This window comes from Mobula birostris, chromosome 1 (assembly GCF_030028105.1).
Source record: "Mobula birostris isolate sMobBir1 chromosome 1, sMobBir1.hap1, whole genome shotgun sequence".
NCBI classification, from domain to species: domain Eukaryota; kingdom Metazoa; phylum Chordata; class Chondrichthyes; order Myliobatiformes; family Myliobatidae; genus Mobula; species Mobula birostris.
In genome coordinates this window covers 91,282,104-91,298,278 of record NC_092370.1, presented here as the reverse complement: position 1 = coordinate 91,298,278, position 16,175 = coordinate 91,282,104, and the positions used below count along the sequence as shown (strand labels likewise).

The window sequence follows — 16,175 nt, the reverse complement described above, 5'->3', positions numbered from 1 at the left end:
CTCTGGCTGCAATGCTTTCCGTAAAGCTTTACAGACTTCCGAAATTATGGAGGACACATTTCACTTTTATGAAAAAAGATGCTCGCTTCTTACTTACCCCGAGAAAGACTACCAAGACCATGAAGCCTTGCACGGGCAGGTGTGTGCGCATGCGTGACATGCGCGAAATGCAGAGCGATGCAGACACACCAACGCACAAATATAAAGGCTCACAACATGCATAGGTCACTTGCGTAGGTTATGGCGTTGAGTTGATGCAGAAGTATAAATCAGCCTTACCATTGCTCTAGCTTGTTTTATGGTTCACTTCACACCTTTTATAATGCTTACCTTGTAACATAGCACTGTGCTTCAGTTAATTACCAAGATGTTAGCAGGGGAAAGGAAAGTGTGGTTTCTACAGTGTTTCACAGAGAAGTGGATTCTTCCAAGACTGAATATCTTACTCGATCAGTAGGAATAAGTGGCAGGTTGCAAACGATCAGCTCTCTGCTATACAGCGTATGTTTTATATGGGACATGGCTACTGATAATGATACTTAAGGAAGCTTAGGTTCACAAGGAAGGCTGTAATTATCACAGCACAAATAGATGCTGTAAACTCACCAAACTACTCAATTTTATCACATTGGACTCCATGCCAATTAGCTCTAAGGATGTTTCTAATGCCAGCTAATATGTTGCCCATCTAATATACAGCAGAGTACAACTCCATTCTTCAGCAGGGTCAGGTAATTCAATATTTTCACTACTTAATGACTTGTGATACAGCAAAAGAGCACCTCAATTCTGTAGCAGCAATGACCATCAATGTCATCACGAAACATTTATTAGGTCCCATAGTACCGACTAAGCATTTTTAACTCCGTATACATTTTTTCAAGCATTACTGTAGAGTCATGCAGTGCAAATGCCTAGTTTCCTGAACCTTTAAGAATGTGATTTGTCTGAAGAAGGATAGGGAGCTGTAAATGCAATCAGAAAGATGAATGGGATAGTAGAACACCAAGGCGGATTGCACACGCCAACATGGGCAGCAGAGGTGAAATGAAGCTCATTCTACAACTAAACTTATCATCAAGCATACTGGTATTACATTAAAATAGCCTTCAAATGTCTAGACTAGTCAGCCTTGGAACACCCTGTCTTACAGAATGCAACTTAAAATTCTCACCTATGTTTTCAGGTCCTTTCCTGGTTCACATTGTCCTGTCTCTATCATCTCCAGACCTCTAAAATACTTCCTTTTCTCAAATTCTGGCATCTAACATCCAATGCTGGAGTGAGTTGCTTGATAGACTGGGGCTCTGGAAATGCCAAGCAATGCCCCTCTGATTCTGTCTATCCCTTTAAGACACTAAGGTTTGGGTATCTGCCCTAAGATCTCTTGATCTACTGTAGCTCCTTGTTTCATTAGATTACCCTTATGGGAAACACCTTTAGGTGGTTTTGCTTTATAAATGTTAGTTTTAATTTCAAATTTAATATAACTATAAACACCTACATTTATAAAGTATAGGGCTGGCAAGATGTAAGTTTAAATATATGGAACTCACCACTTTCATTAAGGTTGGCTCATGTTGCAGACCTATCATGTGATTGTAATTATTTAATTGCATGCCAGAGTTTAGGACACAATTGTTCACACTTTTTGTGAAGTTCAATTTGTCAATTGAACTGCATCATGTCAAGTGTCATGAGCTGGGTTGGTGGTTAGATGTGCTGTGGATTAGGGAGGGGTTAAGAATATCCTGGGCTCCTGCTTCTGATTGCTATTCAATCCTCCCTCCAAGCAAAGACACAGTTGTGAATGTCACAGTTCAGGCTTGATTCTTTTGGTTAAGTAGCCAGCTGCTGTTCATAAACATGGACAATGCCTACTTGGGAGCTGTTGATACTTGTGGGACTGCAAGCCATGAAGAGTCAGTAAAGAAGAAGGGAGAAAATTAGAGGGGTGCCAAAAGAATGTAAATGTTAAGTTCTTTTACGGTTATCACAGATGACAGTAAGGATGGTGATAAAATTGGAGAATAAGTTAGGACTGCTCAACATTCTTGCCTAGAAATTCATGCCTAGCCATCGGCCATCGAACGTGCAGCTCCTCCTGTGGAGGGTCAGACACCCTGAGCCAATAGACTGGTCCTGGACTTATTTTCCATCTGGCATAGTTTGCATTTTGTTGTTTGATTGTTGGGGGTTTTTGTATTGCTATACTTACGCTCTATTCTTGGTTGGTGCGGCTGTAACGAAACCAAATTTCCCTCAGGATTAATAAAGTATATCTATCTATCTAGTATTAAACATGCCATGTAGCAACTTTGACAGGCTGAATATGCCTCCTACCACGTTTGGAATATATGCAGAATAGTATACAGTGGCATTGGTATTTGGCATATTTTGTACCAGCAACCAGGAATATCTAGGAAAAGATATTTAATATATTCTCAGAGCTTCCTGAAATTAGTTCCAAACAAAGTAACAACTGCTGTTGTATTGACAACAACATATTTGTGATAAATTGTAAGATAATTGAAGATAACAAATTCAAAGTGACAACATTAGACCTTCAATCATTTTTTTGTGTAGAAGAGATCCAACATGGACATGTGTTAACATAGAACATAGAATACTACAGCACAGTACAGGCCCTTTGGCCCACAATGTTGTGCCGACCCTCAAACCCTGCCTCTCCATATAAGCCCCCAACTTAAATTCCTCTATATACCTGTCCAGTAGTCTCTTAAACTTCGCTAGTGTATCTGCCTCCACCACTGACTCAGGCAGTGCATTCCACACACCAACCACTCTCTGAGTAAAACACCTTCCTCTAATATCCCCCTTAAGCAGGCTATTAGTTATTATTTTCTGTTGGATACAAATTAACCATTGGGTTCATTAATCAATATTTAACTCAAGGAAATCCAGTATCTCTGTGTTTAATACTTTAATGCCAATGTTAATTTGATGAAGTGTTTTTCTCCATCAGAGTAACATCTGCTTACCAAGTTTGGCCTTTAAACACATGTTTTAAATGGACACAGAAAATGGCCATGAGCCATTTACATTCAATATTCAGTTAACATTCATCTTATTAGGCTCCATGCACTTTCCCCTAGATCTTCACTTCAAAATAGTTAAATTCTTAAAAAGTGCAACTGATTCAACATCTTAAAGTGAATTTCACAATCACCAGCATACTCAACTTAGTGTTTGTGCTTGATTAGCTTAGTGCATTGCACTCATTCCATAAACCACTGCTTCCCACATAAACTACAGATGGAAGGTAGACTCCTGCTTGGTTTATTAACACAAAGGTGAAAGATTCTGCATTGACAACTTCCAGGCCTTTCAATTAATCTATGAAATCAGTCTTAGGTAACCATTATTACAGATATTTTAGGAATTTGTATACAAATCCAATCATGTAAAGTTCACTACTTTGTCACTAGTTTTTAATTCATTGATAGTGTTCTAATAAATATTTAAGATATAAATGCTATGCAGAAAATTAAGATGTAAACTAACTTTAGTTTTTTCTCTGGTTTGGTACCACCTTGTGTCTTGGTTCTACTTAATGCCTGGTCAGCAGATCCTTTCGTGCCAACAGCAATATTAGGTGAGGACCTTTCTTACTTTTTCCCAGTTTTACTGCAAGTCAAGCAGATGAAATAAATCAAAAACATAAAATGCTGGAAATATTCAGCAAGTCAGGCAAAATCTGCTGGAGAAAGATAACATTTCAGACCAATGATCTTTTATCTGAACTATTCCCAGTATTTTCTGTTTTGATTTCGGACTTTTAGCATCCAGAGTTTAAATGCATTTGTAAGATGAAATAAATTGATTCAGTGACTTGAGACTCATTTGGAACATGGCATAAGACAAATTAAGTTCATTCACTACTCAGGCGATATGTTCATTATCAACCAAATAACCCAGGAAATTTCCAGGTTTATACTGGTTCTGTGCTGAGTTAGCCGGTCTTGGAGAAGGTAAAAGAAAAGGGTGTGACAAATGGGTCCAGGAGGAGAAAAATCAGCCAGGGTTCCTGCTCCTGACCATTGCCTTCTGTCCAAACCCTTGCTTATCTGACCCATCCACTTACCTGCTGAAATAATGCACATGTGGGCACCTGCATTTAAGGATTTCTAAAGGACATTAATATGCAGATGATGAGCAAATGTTGGGGAAAGAGCTGGAGAATGGGACTGATGGGATTGCTCAACCAGGAGCCTGTATGGACTCGATGGGCTGATTAGTCTTTTTCTCTGGCTTAACCATGCTATGATTCCACCCATGTCCTGTGAGGATACGCTCAGTTCAGCTGTGATGCTCGCCAACACTCACACATGAAGAATGACAGCTTGTTTAGCTACCCAAAATTTGTTGGCACCCATGAGATCATATTCCAAAAGGAATCTATGCCTCCAGACAAAAGGGGGAATGTAGGGGTAGAAAAATCTGAGATGCTGATGCACACAATTGTTATTTACAATCAATCTACCTTGAACTGATAGTATACATTACATTTAAAATAAGCAACATCCTCTTAAAAACAGAGATCTTATTTCGCTTACTTTAAATGGCTGCTTTTTTTCTCAGTTTATTTGATCAAAGGTGAAAGTCTTGAAACTGAGCATGGTTGATTTAAAAGAACCAAGCATGACTTGCTATTGGAATTGTGATGCAATGTCCCCTGTGCCATTATTCCCACACAGTTGCTATTGATTTGTTCTGAGATCCAAATCATATCAGATTAAAAGATATTCCTGCCAGCTGACTATTTGGACACTTTTCCATCCTTCAATCAAGTTGTCTTATCTGGGCATAACTATTGTAGTGTACAACACCACAGTGACATCTTCAATTTAAAGATCAGCAAAATGAATAGTCAAGCCAACTGTAATATAACCTTTATGTGATTAGTTTTTCAAGCCAGTTAAAGAACTGTACATTTCTTAAAAACAATATAGTACAAAATTATATATATATTACAATGTTCACAGTATTGATGCTTATGCCCTGTTTCCTTTTCTCCATTTTTTTCTCCTCCACATTAACCTGTTACATACATATTTTTTAAAAAGTTCCAATAAATGGTAAGTTTGTTGTTTGCCCTCTACCACAGGCTCATTGTGCAGCTTGCCCAATTCTGGCCAGTTCTGTTGTTTGTTGACTTGCATGGCAGTTGACATATAGCATTTCATGCCCTGCCTGACAGTCCATAAGGCCATTAATTATGTGGCATGCAAAGCGATTATTCAAGACATTAACCCTCTCTGCCCCTTTCCCCCACTTTCCCACCACCAATCCACTCACCTTCTATTTCCACCACACACCTCACCCTTCCCAAGATCGATTACCTCTTGCATTTGCCATTTTATATTCCATTAAATAATTTTTTGTGCCTGGGCTATTCATTGTAAACTTTTTTTTAAGCTAAGCTTGAGGTGGCATTGAACATTTCATCCTCATTCCTGATGTGCACTATTATAGCTTGCTGTATTTTGTTTAATGAAATCAAGGCTGGAAATTAAAACTGCCCTTAAGAAATTGTGTTAAAATCTGTTGCAATTGCTGGTTTGATTGTTTTTTTTTCTTTCCAATTAGAAATAAATTGGCCTTGCCCAAAGATTGCAGCTACTTTCCTCGAGTGTATTTTGTTAGCTGGAGAGAAATGTCAATTTATTTTCATTTGTTTTTACATCCCTTAAATTGAAAAGAATTAATAATTTCTAGACTTGAATTTCATTTTAATTCAGGAGCATATCACTTCCATGTGTTTGCTTATACCTTTGTGATGAACATAAAATATTTCTGACTCTAAGTGGAAACCTTTCCCAAGAATTGTAGCCTGTTTAATAAACAGCATGGCCTTAAGCAGGAAATCCACTTTATTCTCCTTTTACAAAGATTTTACACTGACTGTAGTATTTTAAAGCTGTGGTATGTTGTAGACCCCAGGGAATTATGCAGTACAACTTTTTGAGTGCACTAAAATGTTACCGTTAACAAATTAAAATTATTTTTATGGAGTCATGAAGTCATACAACATGGAAACAGACCCTTCGGCTCAACGTATCCATGTTAGCCAAGATACACATCTGAACATGTCTCCTTTGCCTCCAGTTGATCCATGTTCCACAAGTGCATTTTACAATTGTCTTTCCTTCATATATGATGGTGTAAAGTTGTTCTTGCTGGTCCTTTTCAAATAGCTTCTTCAAATATCCAAGATGCAGGCAAGAGAGACCAGAACTTTGTTTCTCTCTCCACAGATGCTGCCTGACATGCTGAGTATTTGCAAAATATTCTTTTTCCCAGTTTTCCAGCATTTCCATTTGTTTTGTGCTTCAGCTACAAGTTTATTAAGCAAACAAACATGCAGTCCCTTCAGCTGTGTGAAGTACTGGAGTTCACTTCAATTGTGCTTTGACATTGGAAACAATGAACACACTGAGTCTGGTCTCAATACTTCAGCTGACCCAGTGATAATATTAAAAGAAAGTGGGAAAGCCAGAATCCAAATCAGAATCAGGTTTATTATCACCGGCATGTGACGTGAAATTTGTTAACTTAGCAGCAGCAGTTCAATGCAATACAAAATCTAGCAGAAAGAAAAAAATAATAATAAATAAACAAGCAAAGCAATTACAGTATACGTATATTGAATAGAAATACTGTATATTAAAAAAAGTGAGGTTGTGTCCAAAGATTCAATGTCCATTTAGGAATCGGATGGCAGAGGGGAAGGAGCTATTGCTGAATCGCTGAGTGTGTGCACTCAGGCTCCTGTATCTCCTACCTGATGGTAATAGTGAGAAAAGGGCATGCCCAGGAGGTCCTTAATAATGGAAGCTGCCTTTCTGAGATGATTCAGCCAATCGACACCTATTGTGTGCAGAATCTATATACTTCATTTCCACTCTCTAGCACTGGCAAACCTTATTTTAAGGACACTAAGTCCCTTCCCTCGCTGTTGGTATTTTGATAATGCTCTTCTAGTTCTAACATGTTACAGAATGAACATTTACTTTTAATTCCTCCCTGGCATACGAGGTCACTGCGATTGCTGACACTTGTCACCTATTCTTACCAGCGATGGAAAGATGGTGATGAGCCACTTAGTGGTCAAGATTGTTTTCCATCTATAGTTACACAATGGTTAAGGACAGGTGTATTGTTACAAAATCCAACAGTTTCACAGTTACCATGAAACTACAATTGTATGCCAGTTCATGTAGTTAAGTTTAAACTGTGTAACGTCCATGAAAGGAAGTGGGTCCTGTACTTTATCCAGGTCAGATGTATAATGGTAGTTATACACTGCCTCCAAAGGTCATTTTGATTTAAGTTTATGCAGTTGTATTTCAAAGGCAAAGAAACACACTGCACATACTGTATTATATGGATGAGGGATAAATTTCCAGGCATTGACTTCTTGCCTTTGATTCATGAGCTCTCTTGGCTTACTAAACCTGAAATCTTTGTTACTTTATGTCTATGAAATTATGATCTATGATTCTATGAACTCTGAAATCATTTTGGCCTACATAATAGATGTTACTGATAAAAATATATCAATTGGAGAAACTCTCTTTTGATCATGGAAACTCTTTACTGTTAACCTTCTTTGTGTTTTTTGGGAATGACCATCATACTGCAGCTTTAAAAATACATTTCAAAACTATTTATATTGCTTGATTAATTGCAGTTGAATCTAATTTATTTGGAAACTGAAACTTTTACAACTTTTACAACCTGGTGCAGCTGAGGAAGAGCTAATGCATCTGCTGTTGTCTGCATATAGATGAAAATCAGACTGTCAACAATGAGACCAGCAGCTTGGCACAGCCCCACCCCTACAAGAAACGAGAGCCCGTGGATGTGCCATATCAAACAGGGCAGCTTCATCCAGCCATTCGAGTAGCAGACCTGCTGCAGCACATAACACAGATGAAATGTGCCGAAGGTTACGGGTTCAAGGAAGAGTATGAGGTAAGACCAAAAACCAGGAAGAAACTTCTTGTGCAGTGCTCGATGTTCACTAAGTATAACTTGGGACAATAGTTGAACAGGAGCGACAGCTGAACAGCCACACACACATCTGTTTCAAAGACAACACCTTAATTTCTGAATTGCAAAGAACAGAAACTTTTCTTCATGACATAGCCAGTATAAGCATTGAATATCAAGTATGTTCAGAACAAGTACATAGATCAACATCACATTGTCAATTAATTTTATGCCTTACGTCTTTGCACTGTATTGCTGCTGCAAAGGAAAACAAATTTTACACATATAAGATGGTGAATGAACGTGATTGAGATTCTGAACCTGATTCTGATTCAGCACAGCTAGTGCAAAGTCCCCCCTCTAACTCATTCCTTCTTTCTATCTTTCTCCCCACAACAAATAACATACAATTATTGAACATACATACATAGAACATAGAAACAGGCATTTCAGCCCACTACTTCAATGCCAACCATCATTGCCTATCTATAGTAATCTCACTTGCCTGCATTAATTCCATATTCCTCTGTGCCCTGCTGATTCAGGTGCCTTCCCACATCCTTCTTACGTTTTGCTACTGTTCATATCTCCACCACTTCCTCTGGCAGCCCATTCTCCAGTCAACTACTCTGTGTGGTAGGGAAGAGGTTAATTTTCATTAATCTCCTCCCTCTCACCGTAAGCCTATACCTTCTAGTTCTAGATACCCATACCAAAGGAAACAAACTAACTATCTACCCTATCCATGTCTTTTACAATTTTATATAGCTCTATAATGTCATCTCTCTGCTTATCTTGCTTTGCGGAAAACAACCAAGCCCATCCGATCTCTGTTTATTACTCAAGTCTTCCAGCTCAGGCAACATCCTTGTGAATCTTTTCTGCACCCTCTCCAGTTTAAGTACATCTCTCCTGTAGTGTAGCAACCAGATCTGCACACATTACTTGAAGTACAGCCTAACTAATACTTTGTACAGCTGTAACATGGCTCCCTTTGTTCGTTCAGTGCCTTGGCAGATGAAAGCAAGCATCTAATACTCCTCCTTCACCACCCTGTCAACCTGGGTGGCCACTTTCAGAGAGCAATGTATATTTACCCCTTGGACTCTGTATTCAACAACACTCCCCAGGGCCTGCCATTCACAGTGCATGTCCTGCCCGAGAGAGATTCCATACTCACCTTCTGCTGCACACATTGAATTTGCAATATGGTAACATGTAGAAAACTACACCACATAAACAGCCCTTTCGCCCACCTAGTCTGTGCTGAACCATTTAAACTGCCTAATTCCACTGACCTGCACCCAGACTGCACCCCTCCCTACCCCTTCCATCCATGTACCTATCCAAACTTCTCTTCAATGTTGAAACAAAATCACAACCACCATTTGCGCTGGCAGCTCATTCCACATTCTCACTGCCCTCTGAGTGAAGGAGTTTCCCCCCATGTTCCCCTTAAACATTTCACCTTTCACCCTTAACCCACGCCGTCTAGTTGTTGTCTCACCCACCTCGGTGGAAAAAGCCTGCTTGCATTTGCCCTATCTACACCCTTCATAATTTTGTCTACCTCTATCAAATCTCCCCTCAATCTTCTACTTTCCAAGGAATAAAGTCCTAACCTGTTCAATCTTTCTTTGTAACTCAGGTCTTCCATTTCCGGCAACGTCCTTGTAAATTTTCTCTGTACTCTTTCAATCTTATTTACATCTTCCCTGTAGGTAAGGGACCAAAACTTCACCAACGTCTTATACAACTTCAACGTAACATCCTAACTCCTCGACTCAATACTTTGATTTATGAAGGCCATTTTGCCAAAAGCTTACGGCCCTATCTACCTGTGATGCCACTTTCAATAAATTATGGACCTGTGTTCCCAAATCCCTTTGTTCTACCACATTCCTCAGTACCCTACTGCTCATTGTGTAAGACCTGTCCTGGTTGGTCCTCCTAAAGTACAACACCTCACACTTGTCTGCATTAAATTCCATCTGCCACTTTTCAGCTAATTTTTCCAGCTGGTCCAAATTCCACTGCAAGCTTTGATAGTCTTCCTAGCTGTCCCCTATACACACAATCTTGGTGTCATCCGCACATTTGCTGATCCAGTTAACCATGTTATCATCTAGATCATTGATATAAATGACAAACAACAGTGGACCCAACACCAATCCACTTGGCACAGGCTTCCAGTCAGAGAAGCAACCTTCTACTACTACTCTCTGGCTTCTTCTGCAAAGCCAATGTCTAATCCAATTTACTATCTTATCTTGAATGCCAAAGGACTGAACCTTCTTGACCAACCACCCTTGCAGGACCTTTTCAAATACCTTGCTGAAGTCCATATAGACAATATCCACTGCCTTCCCTTCATCAACTTTCCTGGTAACTTCCTCAAAAAAATCTGTAAGATTGGTTAGACTTGACACATCACACACAAAGCCATGTTGACTATCCCTAATCAATCACTGTCTATCCAAATACTCATATATCCAATCTCTCAGAAGACCATCCAATAACTTTCCCTCTATGAAACCGAATTTAGTGGATATTCCCAACATAGGGAGATTTCATTTCCATTTCTCCAAGTGCCGTACCTTAAGCGGAACAGGGAATTTTAAGCATCATTCAAAGCAGTTTTCAATAATACGTAAGATAATAACAGCATGATTTATTATGTACTTGGTATGAAGATAAGCCTTAGAGAGCTGTTACTTGCAGTGATTCATGTTTGCATAACCTGTGCTTCCGTGCATAACTATACACATAACATGCTTGGGGAAGTTTCCACTGCTTGGCACTGATGGGAACCTCACACGTAGTTGGCGAACACTGGAAGCAGACTGCTCTGCACTCTGCGAGAGTGTTTGTAATTTTTGCAACATTCACTGGTTACATACAAGGCCCAATGCCACCAATTCTGATTGGACTCATTGCTGGAGCTTTTGGCACATAATTTCCACCAATTTGGATTGGACTCATTGCTGGAGCTTTTGGCACATAATTTCCACCAATTCGGATTGGACTCATTGCTGGAGCTTTTGGCACATAATTTCCACCAATTTGGATTGGACTCATTGCTGGAGCTTTTGGCACATAATTTCCAAGTAACCCACATTCCAATCCTCACTAACTGTGTACACTGGCTGCCTGACATTTCCATACTCATGACTCACTGCCTTTCTGCTGAAATCAGAAGATGAATGCACTCCTTGTAACACAATTGGATAATTCTCCTGATAGTTCTCCCCTTGTCTGATATATTGATTACCAGTAAATAAAATTGTTTTTAAAACACATCTAATCTGTTAGCCAGGTAATTTTCCTCTCAGATTTTTCATTGCAGTCTTTGATAGATTTGTCCTTCATCCCTGATGAATCCATGTCACACCAAGAAGATTGATCGCCCCACAAGGCATCTGTGTTGGTGAAAGGCCTTTGTAAAACTTACTGCTTTCAAGTTGAACAGGAGTAAATCTAGTATACCTTTGAGTAACTTTGTTCCTTACCCACAATGTACTGACGATCAGTGATAGACAGCCTTTATTATTGGACGTGTTACCTTGTAATAGTTTATTGCAATACTGGGCTGTTTTGGCTAATCCATGAAGCACAAATATTGCTACTTATTTCACTGCTTCTCAACTGGGCAGTAGCAGGTCAGTTTGTACTGTACTACTAGAAGAGAGTTCATCTAGTGAGACATTCTAGGGAGATCTCAGGAATAAGAATGATAAAATCATTATGATACCGTTATAGTGTTGGCCTGCCAATAGGCATCAGGAGATGGAAGAGCAGATATGTAGGCAGATTATGCAACGATATGACAGCAACAGAGTTGTTTTAGTGAGCGAATCAGAACTGGGTTTGTTATCACTGGCATGGCAACAAATTCGTTGTATTGCTACAACACTACAGTGCAAGGCGTAAAAATTATGATAAGTTTCAAAAATAAATAGAACAGAAGATGAATAATGAGATAATGTTCATGGGTCCGTGGACCATTCAGAAATCAGGGAGAGAGGAAGAAGTTACTTTAATTTCCCATAATTGACTAGGACTTAATGGTAGAATTAGTTACAGTGGGTGAATCTGGGAAAGTTTATTGACAAGTGCATTTGTAGTTGAACGAAGGAAAGGGCGATACTGGGCCTTCTGTTGGAAAATGTATCTAGTCAGATGATCGGAGTTTCAATAGGAGAGTGTTTTAGGACCAGTGATCATAACTCCAGAAGTATTAAGATAGTTTTGGATAAGGACAGGACTGGAGCTTGGGGGAGAGGGGTTGGAAGTGCTAAAATGGGGGAAGACTAATTACAATAGATTACACAGGAACTGGGGAGAACACATTGGAAACAGCTGTTAAAGTTCATATCTGACATGCGAGAGTCTAAAATGTAAAAGCCAGCTGGTTAGGATTCAGAACCAACTTGCTCTTCTGAGGAAGAAAGACCAGGATGGTGAGATACAGGAAACTTAGATGATGAGAAGTTTACTCAAAAAGCAAAGGAAGATTACGTAAGGATTAGGAAGATGAAATCGGACTTGATCCTTGGCAATCTAAAGGAAATTATTAAGAGCTTAAACAGTGAGTCAGGTCTTGAAATATCCTTGCTGAGCAGGATTTATTGTATGCATAGATTAAAAGCAAGAGATTTGGCTTGGGACAAGATAGGACCACTCAGAAGCAAAGGAGGGAATTTATGTTTGGAGCCAGGATTTAGGCCTGGTACCGAATGAGTACTTGCTCTGGTATTCACCAAGGAGAAGGACATGAAGGACATTAGAGAAGGGGTATGCTGCTATCCTAAAGAAGAGGTTCTGGGTCTTTTGAAGGATATTTAAGGTGGTTTAGATGAAATTTCTAGGGCCTTGACATTTTCTGGATCTTTTAACCACAGGCAAGATCCCAGAGGACTGGGGAGTAGCAAATATTGTTCCTCTGTTTAAGAAAGGCAGTAGGGATTAACCAGGATATTATAGGCCAATGGACCTGACATCAGTGATAGGGAAATTATTGGAGAAGCTTCTTGAGGATTTACTCCTATCTAGAAAAGCATGCACTTATTTGCAATAGTCAGCATGGCTTTGAACAGAAGGAATCATGAATTATAAACTTGCTAGAGCTTTTGAGGAGGTGATGAAGATGATTGATAAGGATAGGGCTGTGGATGCTGCACTAATTTTACTATATATTTGACAAGGTCCCTCTGGTAGACTGATCCAGAAGATTAGGGCATATGTTTAATTGGATTCAAAATCAACTTGACCAGGGAAGACAGGAGAGTGGTGGCGGGTGTTATTCTGGCCAGTGGTATTCCATGGAGATTATTGCTAGGACCTCTCTTGTTTATATTTAAATGATTTAGATGAAAATGTTGATGAGCTGATTAGTAAATTTGCAAATGCTGCAAACATTGGCAGAGGTGTGAATTGTAAACCAGGTTGTCAGAGAATAAAGTGACATATACACTACTGTGCTGTAGTGTTCTATGGTTGTATTGTTATTGCTCTATTTCAAAATGATCTATAGTTGTATTATTATTGCTCTTTTTCAACCATAGAACACTACAGCACAGAAACAGACCCTTCAGCCCATCTAGTCGGTGACAAGCTATTAACCTGCCTAATCCCATCAACCTCCACCCAGATGATAGCCCTCCACACTCCTCCCATCCATGCCCAAATTTCTCTCAAATGTTGAAATAGAACCCACATCCACCACTTCCACTGGCAGCCCGTTCCATACTCTCATCACCCTCTGAGTGATGAATTTCCCCCTTGTGTTCCCCTTAAACATTTCACCTTTCACCTTTAATCTCCAGCTCATGGATCACATCTAGCTATGGTCAGATGGAGTTTAATCTGGACAAATGTAAAGTGTTGCACTTTGGGAGAACAAATGTAAGAGGAAATTATTCAGTAAATGGCAGGACCTTGAGGAGCACTAAAGTACAGAGTGATCTTGGGGTGCAAGTTGTAGCTCCCTCAATGTTGCAGCAGAATTAGATAAATTGGTAAATGCGGTGTGGAGAATACTGACTTTCATCATTTGGGATGTTGAGCATAAAAGTAGGAAAGTCATATGTAAGACCTTGGTTAGGCCATATTTGGAGAACTGGGTGCAGTTCTGGTCACCACAATACATTGCAGGAAGGATGTGGAAGGATTGCAGAAGAGGTGCACCAAGATATTGCCTGGAATAGGGAGTGTAGAGATTGGTCAAATATGAATTGTTATCCCTGGAGCATGGAAGGCTGAGTGGCAACGTGATAGAAATAAATAAAATTTTGAGTAGAATAGAATAGAATGTATTGTTCCCAAGGTGAAAACGTTAAGTACTAGAGGGCAGACATTTAAAGCGAGGGGGAGAAAGGATCAAGGAGAGCTGCAAGACAAATATTTTTAGCAGTGAATGCTTTTGCGTTGTGGTGGAAGCAAATAAAACAGGAGCATTTCAAAAACATGCAGTTAGGCGGACTGATAGGTAAGGAACGAAGAACGAGGGATTGGGGATGCAGGCAAACAGGACTGGTTTAATTAGCATCACAGTTGGCAAAGACATTATGGGTTGAATGGCCTATTCCTGTTCTGCACTGTTCTATGTTCTAAAAATGCACTAAACTAGTAAAGATATGCAAAGTAGGAGATACACCTCACAGACAACTGCAATTATACTGCAAATCAAAACAACCTCAGAGGGAGGTCTTTGCTACCGGAGAATAATGATTAGCTGCACTAAGCATGGTACAGCTGTTACTCTGGCACGAAAGATGATCTACACTTAACCAACATGACAAACGTCATGTGGAAATCAATGAGATTTCAAGTGCATACTGACAGTGACTTGCCAGCAACAAAATGCATTGTGTTCAATAATGTATCAGTGTGTAGATCCCCTCTTCTCAGGTTGAAAATGAGACGCAAGAGCTTTATAATTAATCAGTGGGAACACAGAATAGGATTACACAGGACACAGGATTACACAGAATATACAGCACAAATACTATAAAGTAGGATTACGCAGAATATACAGCACAAACGCTATACCATAGGATTACACAGAAAATACAGCACAAACACTATAACATAGGATGACGCAGAATATACAACACAAACACTATTCCATAGGATTATGCAGAATATACAGCACGAACACTATGCCAGTGCGTATGATCCTCTTGGCCTCCTACTGACTTTTCTCATTTAAATCTATCAGTGTATCACTGCTTATCCAACTGGTCCTTAAATCGGTGACTGCGAATGCTGAAACTTGGAGCAAATTAGTTTATGTTGGAGGAACTCAGTGAGGCAAGCAGCATCTATGGGAGGAAAGGAATTGTTGACATTTCAGATTGAAAAGCCGCATAAGGCCCTCAAATCATCACACTATTTGCTTCAGTCACTGACTGTGGAAGTGATTGATTCATTCCCTTTGCTTTTTTATATAAAGAAGGTTTCTCTGAATTCCCTTTTGGATTTCTTTGTATTATATTGGAAATAAAATTGATGGACTTTTGTTTCTCCCCCATAAGTTGAAACATCCTCTTTATATTCATTCTAATAAAACCTTTGATTTTTTTTAAACCTCAGGTTTGAGAGAAAGGATTTCAGACTGTTTACCCTTTCCTGAAATGTACAGCCTTGTTTTCATGGTATCATCCTTAGAAATCCTTCCTTTACCCAGTCTAGTGTCTCCCTTTTCCTTCCAGAAAATGGTGAATAGAACTGTGTATATAGCACTCTAAATATGGTCTTGTCAAGGTTTGACAATGATTGTATGTACACTTGGTGGCCTCTTCATTAAGTACACCTTGGAAGTGTGAATATCTGATCAGTCAATCATGTGGCAGCAACACAATGCATAAAATCATGCAGACGTGGTCAAGAAGTCAGATATTGTCCAGCCTAAAGATCAGAATGGGGAAGCAATGTGATCTAAGTGACTTTGACCATGGAATGAACGTTTGAGTATCTCTGAAACTTTTGATCTCCTGGGATTTTCACACAACTTTAAAGTGGATAGGCTACAGCAGCAGAAGACCACAAACGTACACTCAGTGGCCACTTTATTAGGTACTTCCTGTAGGTTCTCTGCTTTTCAATCCATATTCTCTCCATCTTTGGTTTCTGTTCTCAAGAAGGTGAAGGACCCTCAG

The 16,175-nt window shown here is 39.4% G+C and overlaps 1 protein-coding gene across 13 annotated transcripts in view; it reads left to right on the top strand.

Moving 5' to 3' along the window:
* Positions 1-16,175, top strand: part of LOC140198158 (receptor-type tyrosine-protein phosphatase mu-like) — a 1,049,822-nt gene that overhangs the window by 891,867 nt on the left and 141,780 nt on the right. For 7 of the 13 annotated variants that reach the window (XM_072259205.1, XM_072259194.1, XM_072259166.1 and 4 more), the window contains 2 exons: positions 3,587-3,616; positions 7,811-7,998. In XM_072259205.1, coding sequence (XP_072115306.1) covers positions 3,587-3,616; positions 7,811-7,998 — 218 coding nt within the window. The remainder of the gene's footprint in view (positions 1-3,586; positions 3,617-7,810; positions 7,999-16,175) is intronic. The other 6 variants (XM_072259213.1, XM_072259175.1, XM_072259150.1 and 3 more) reach the window with 2 other exon arrangements.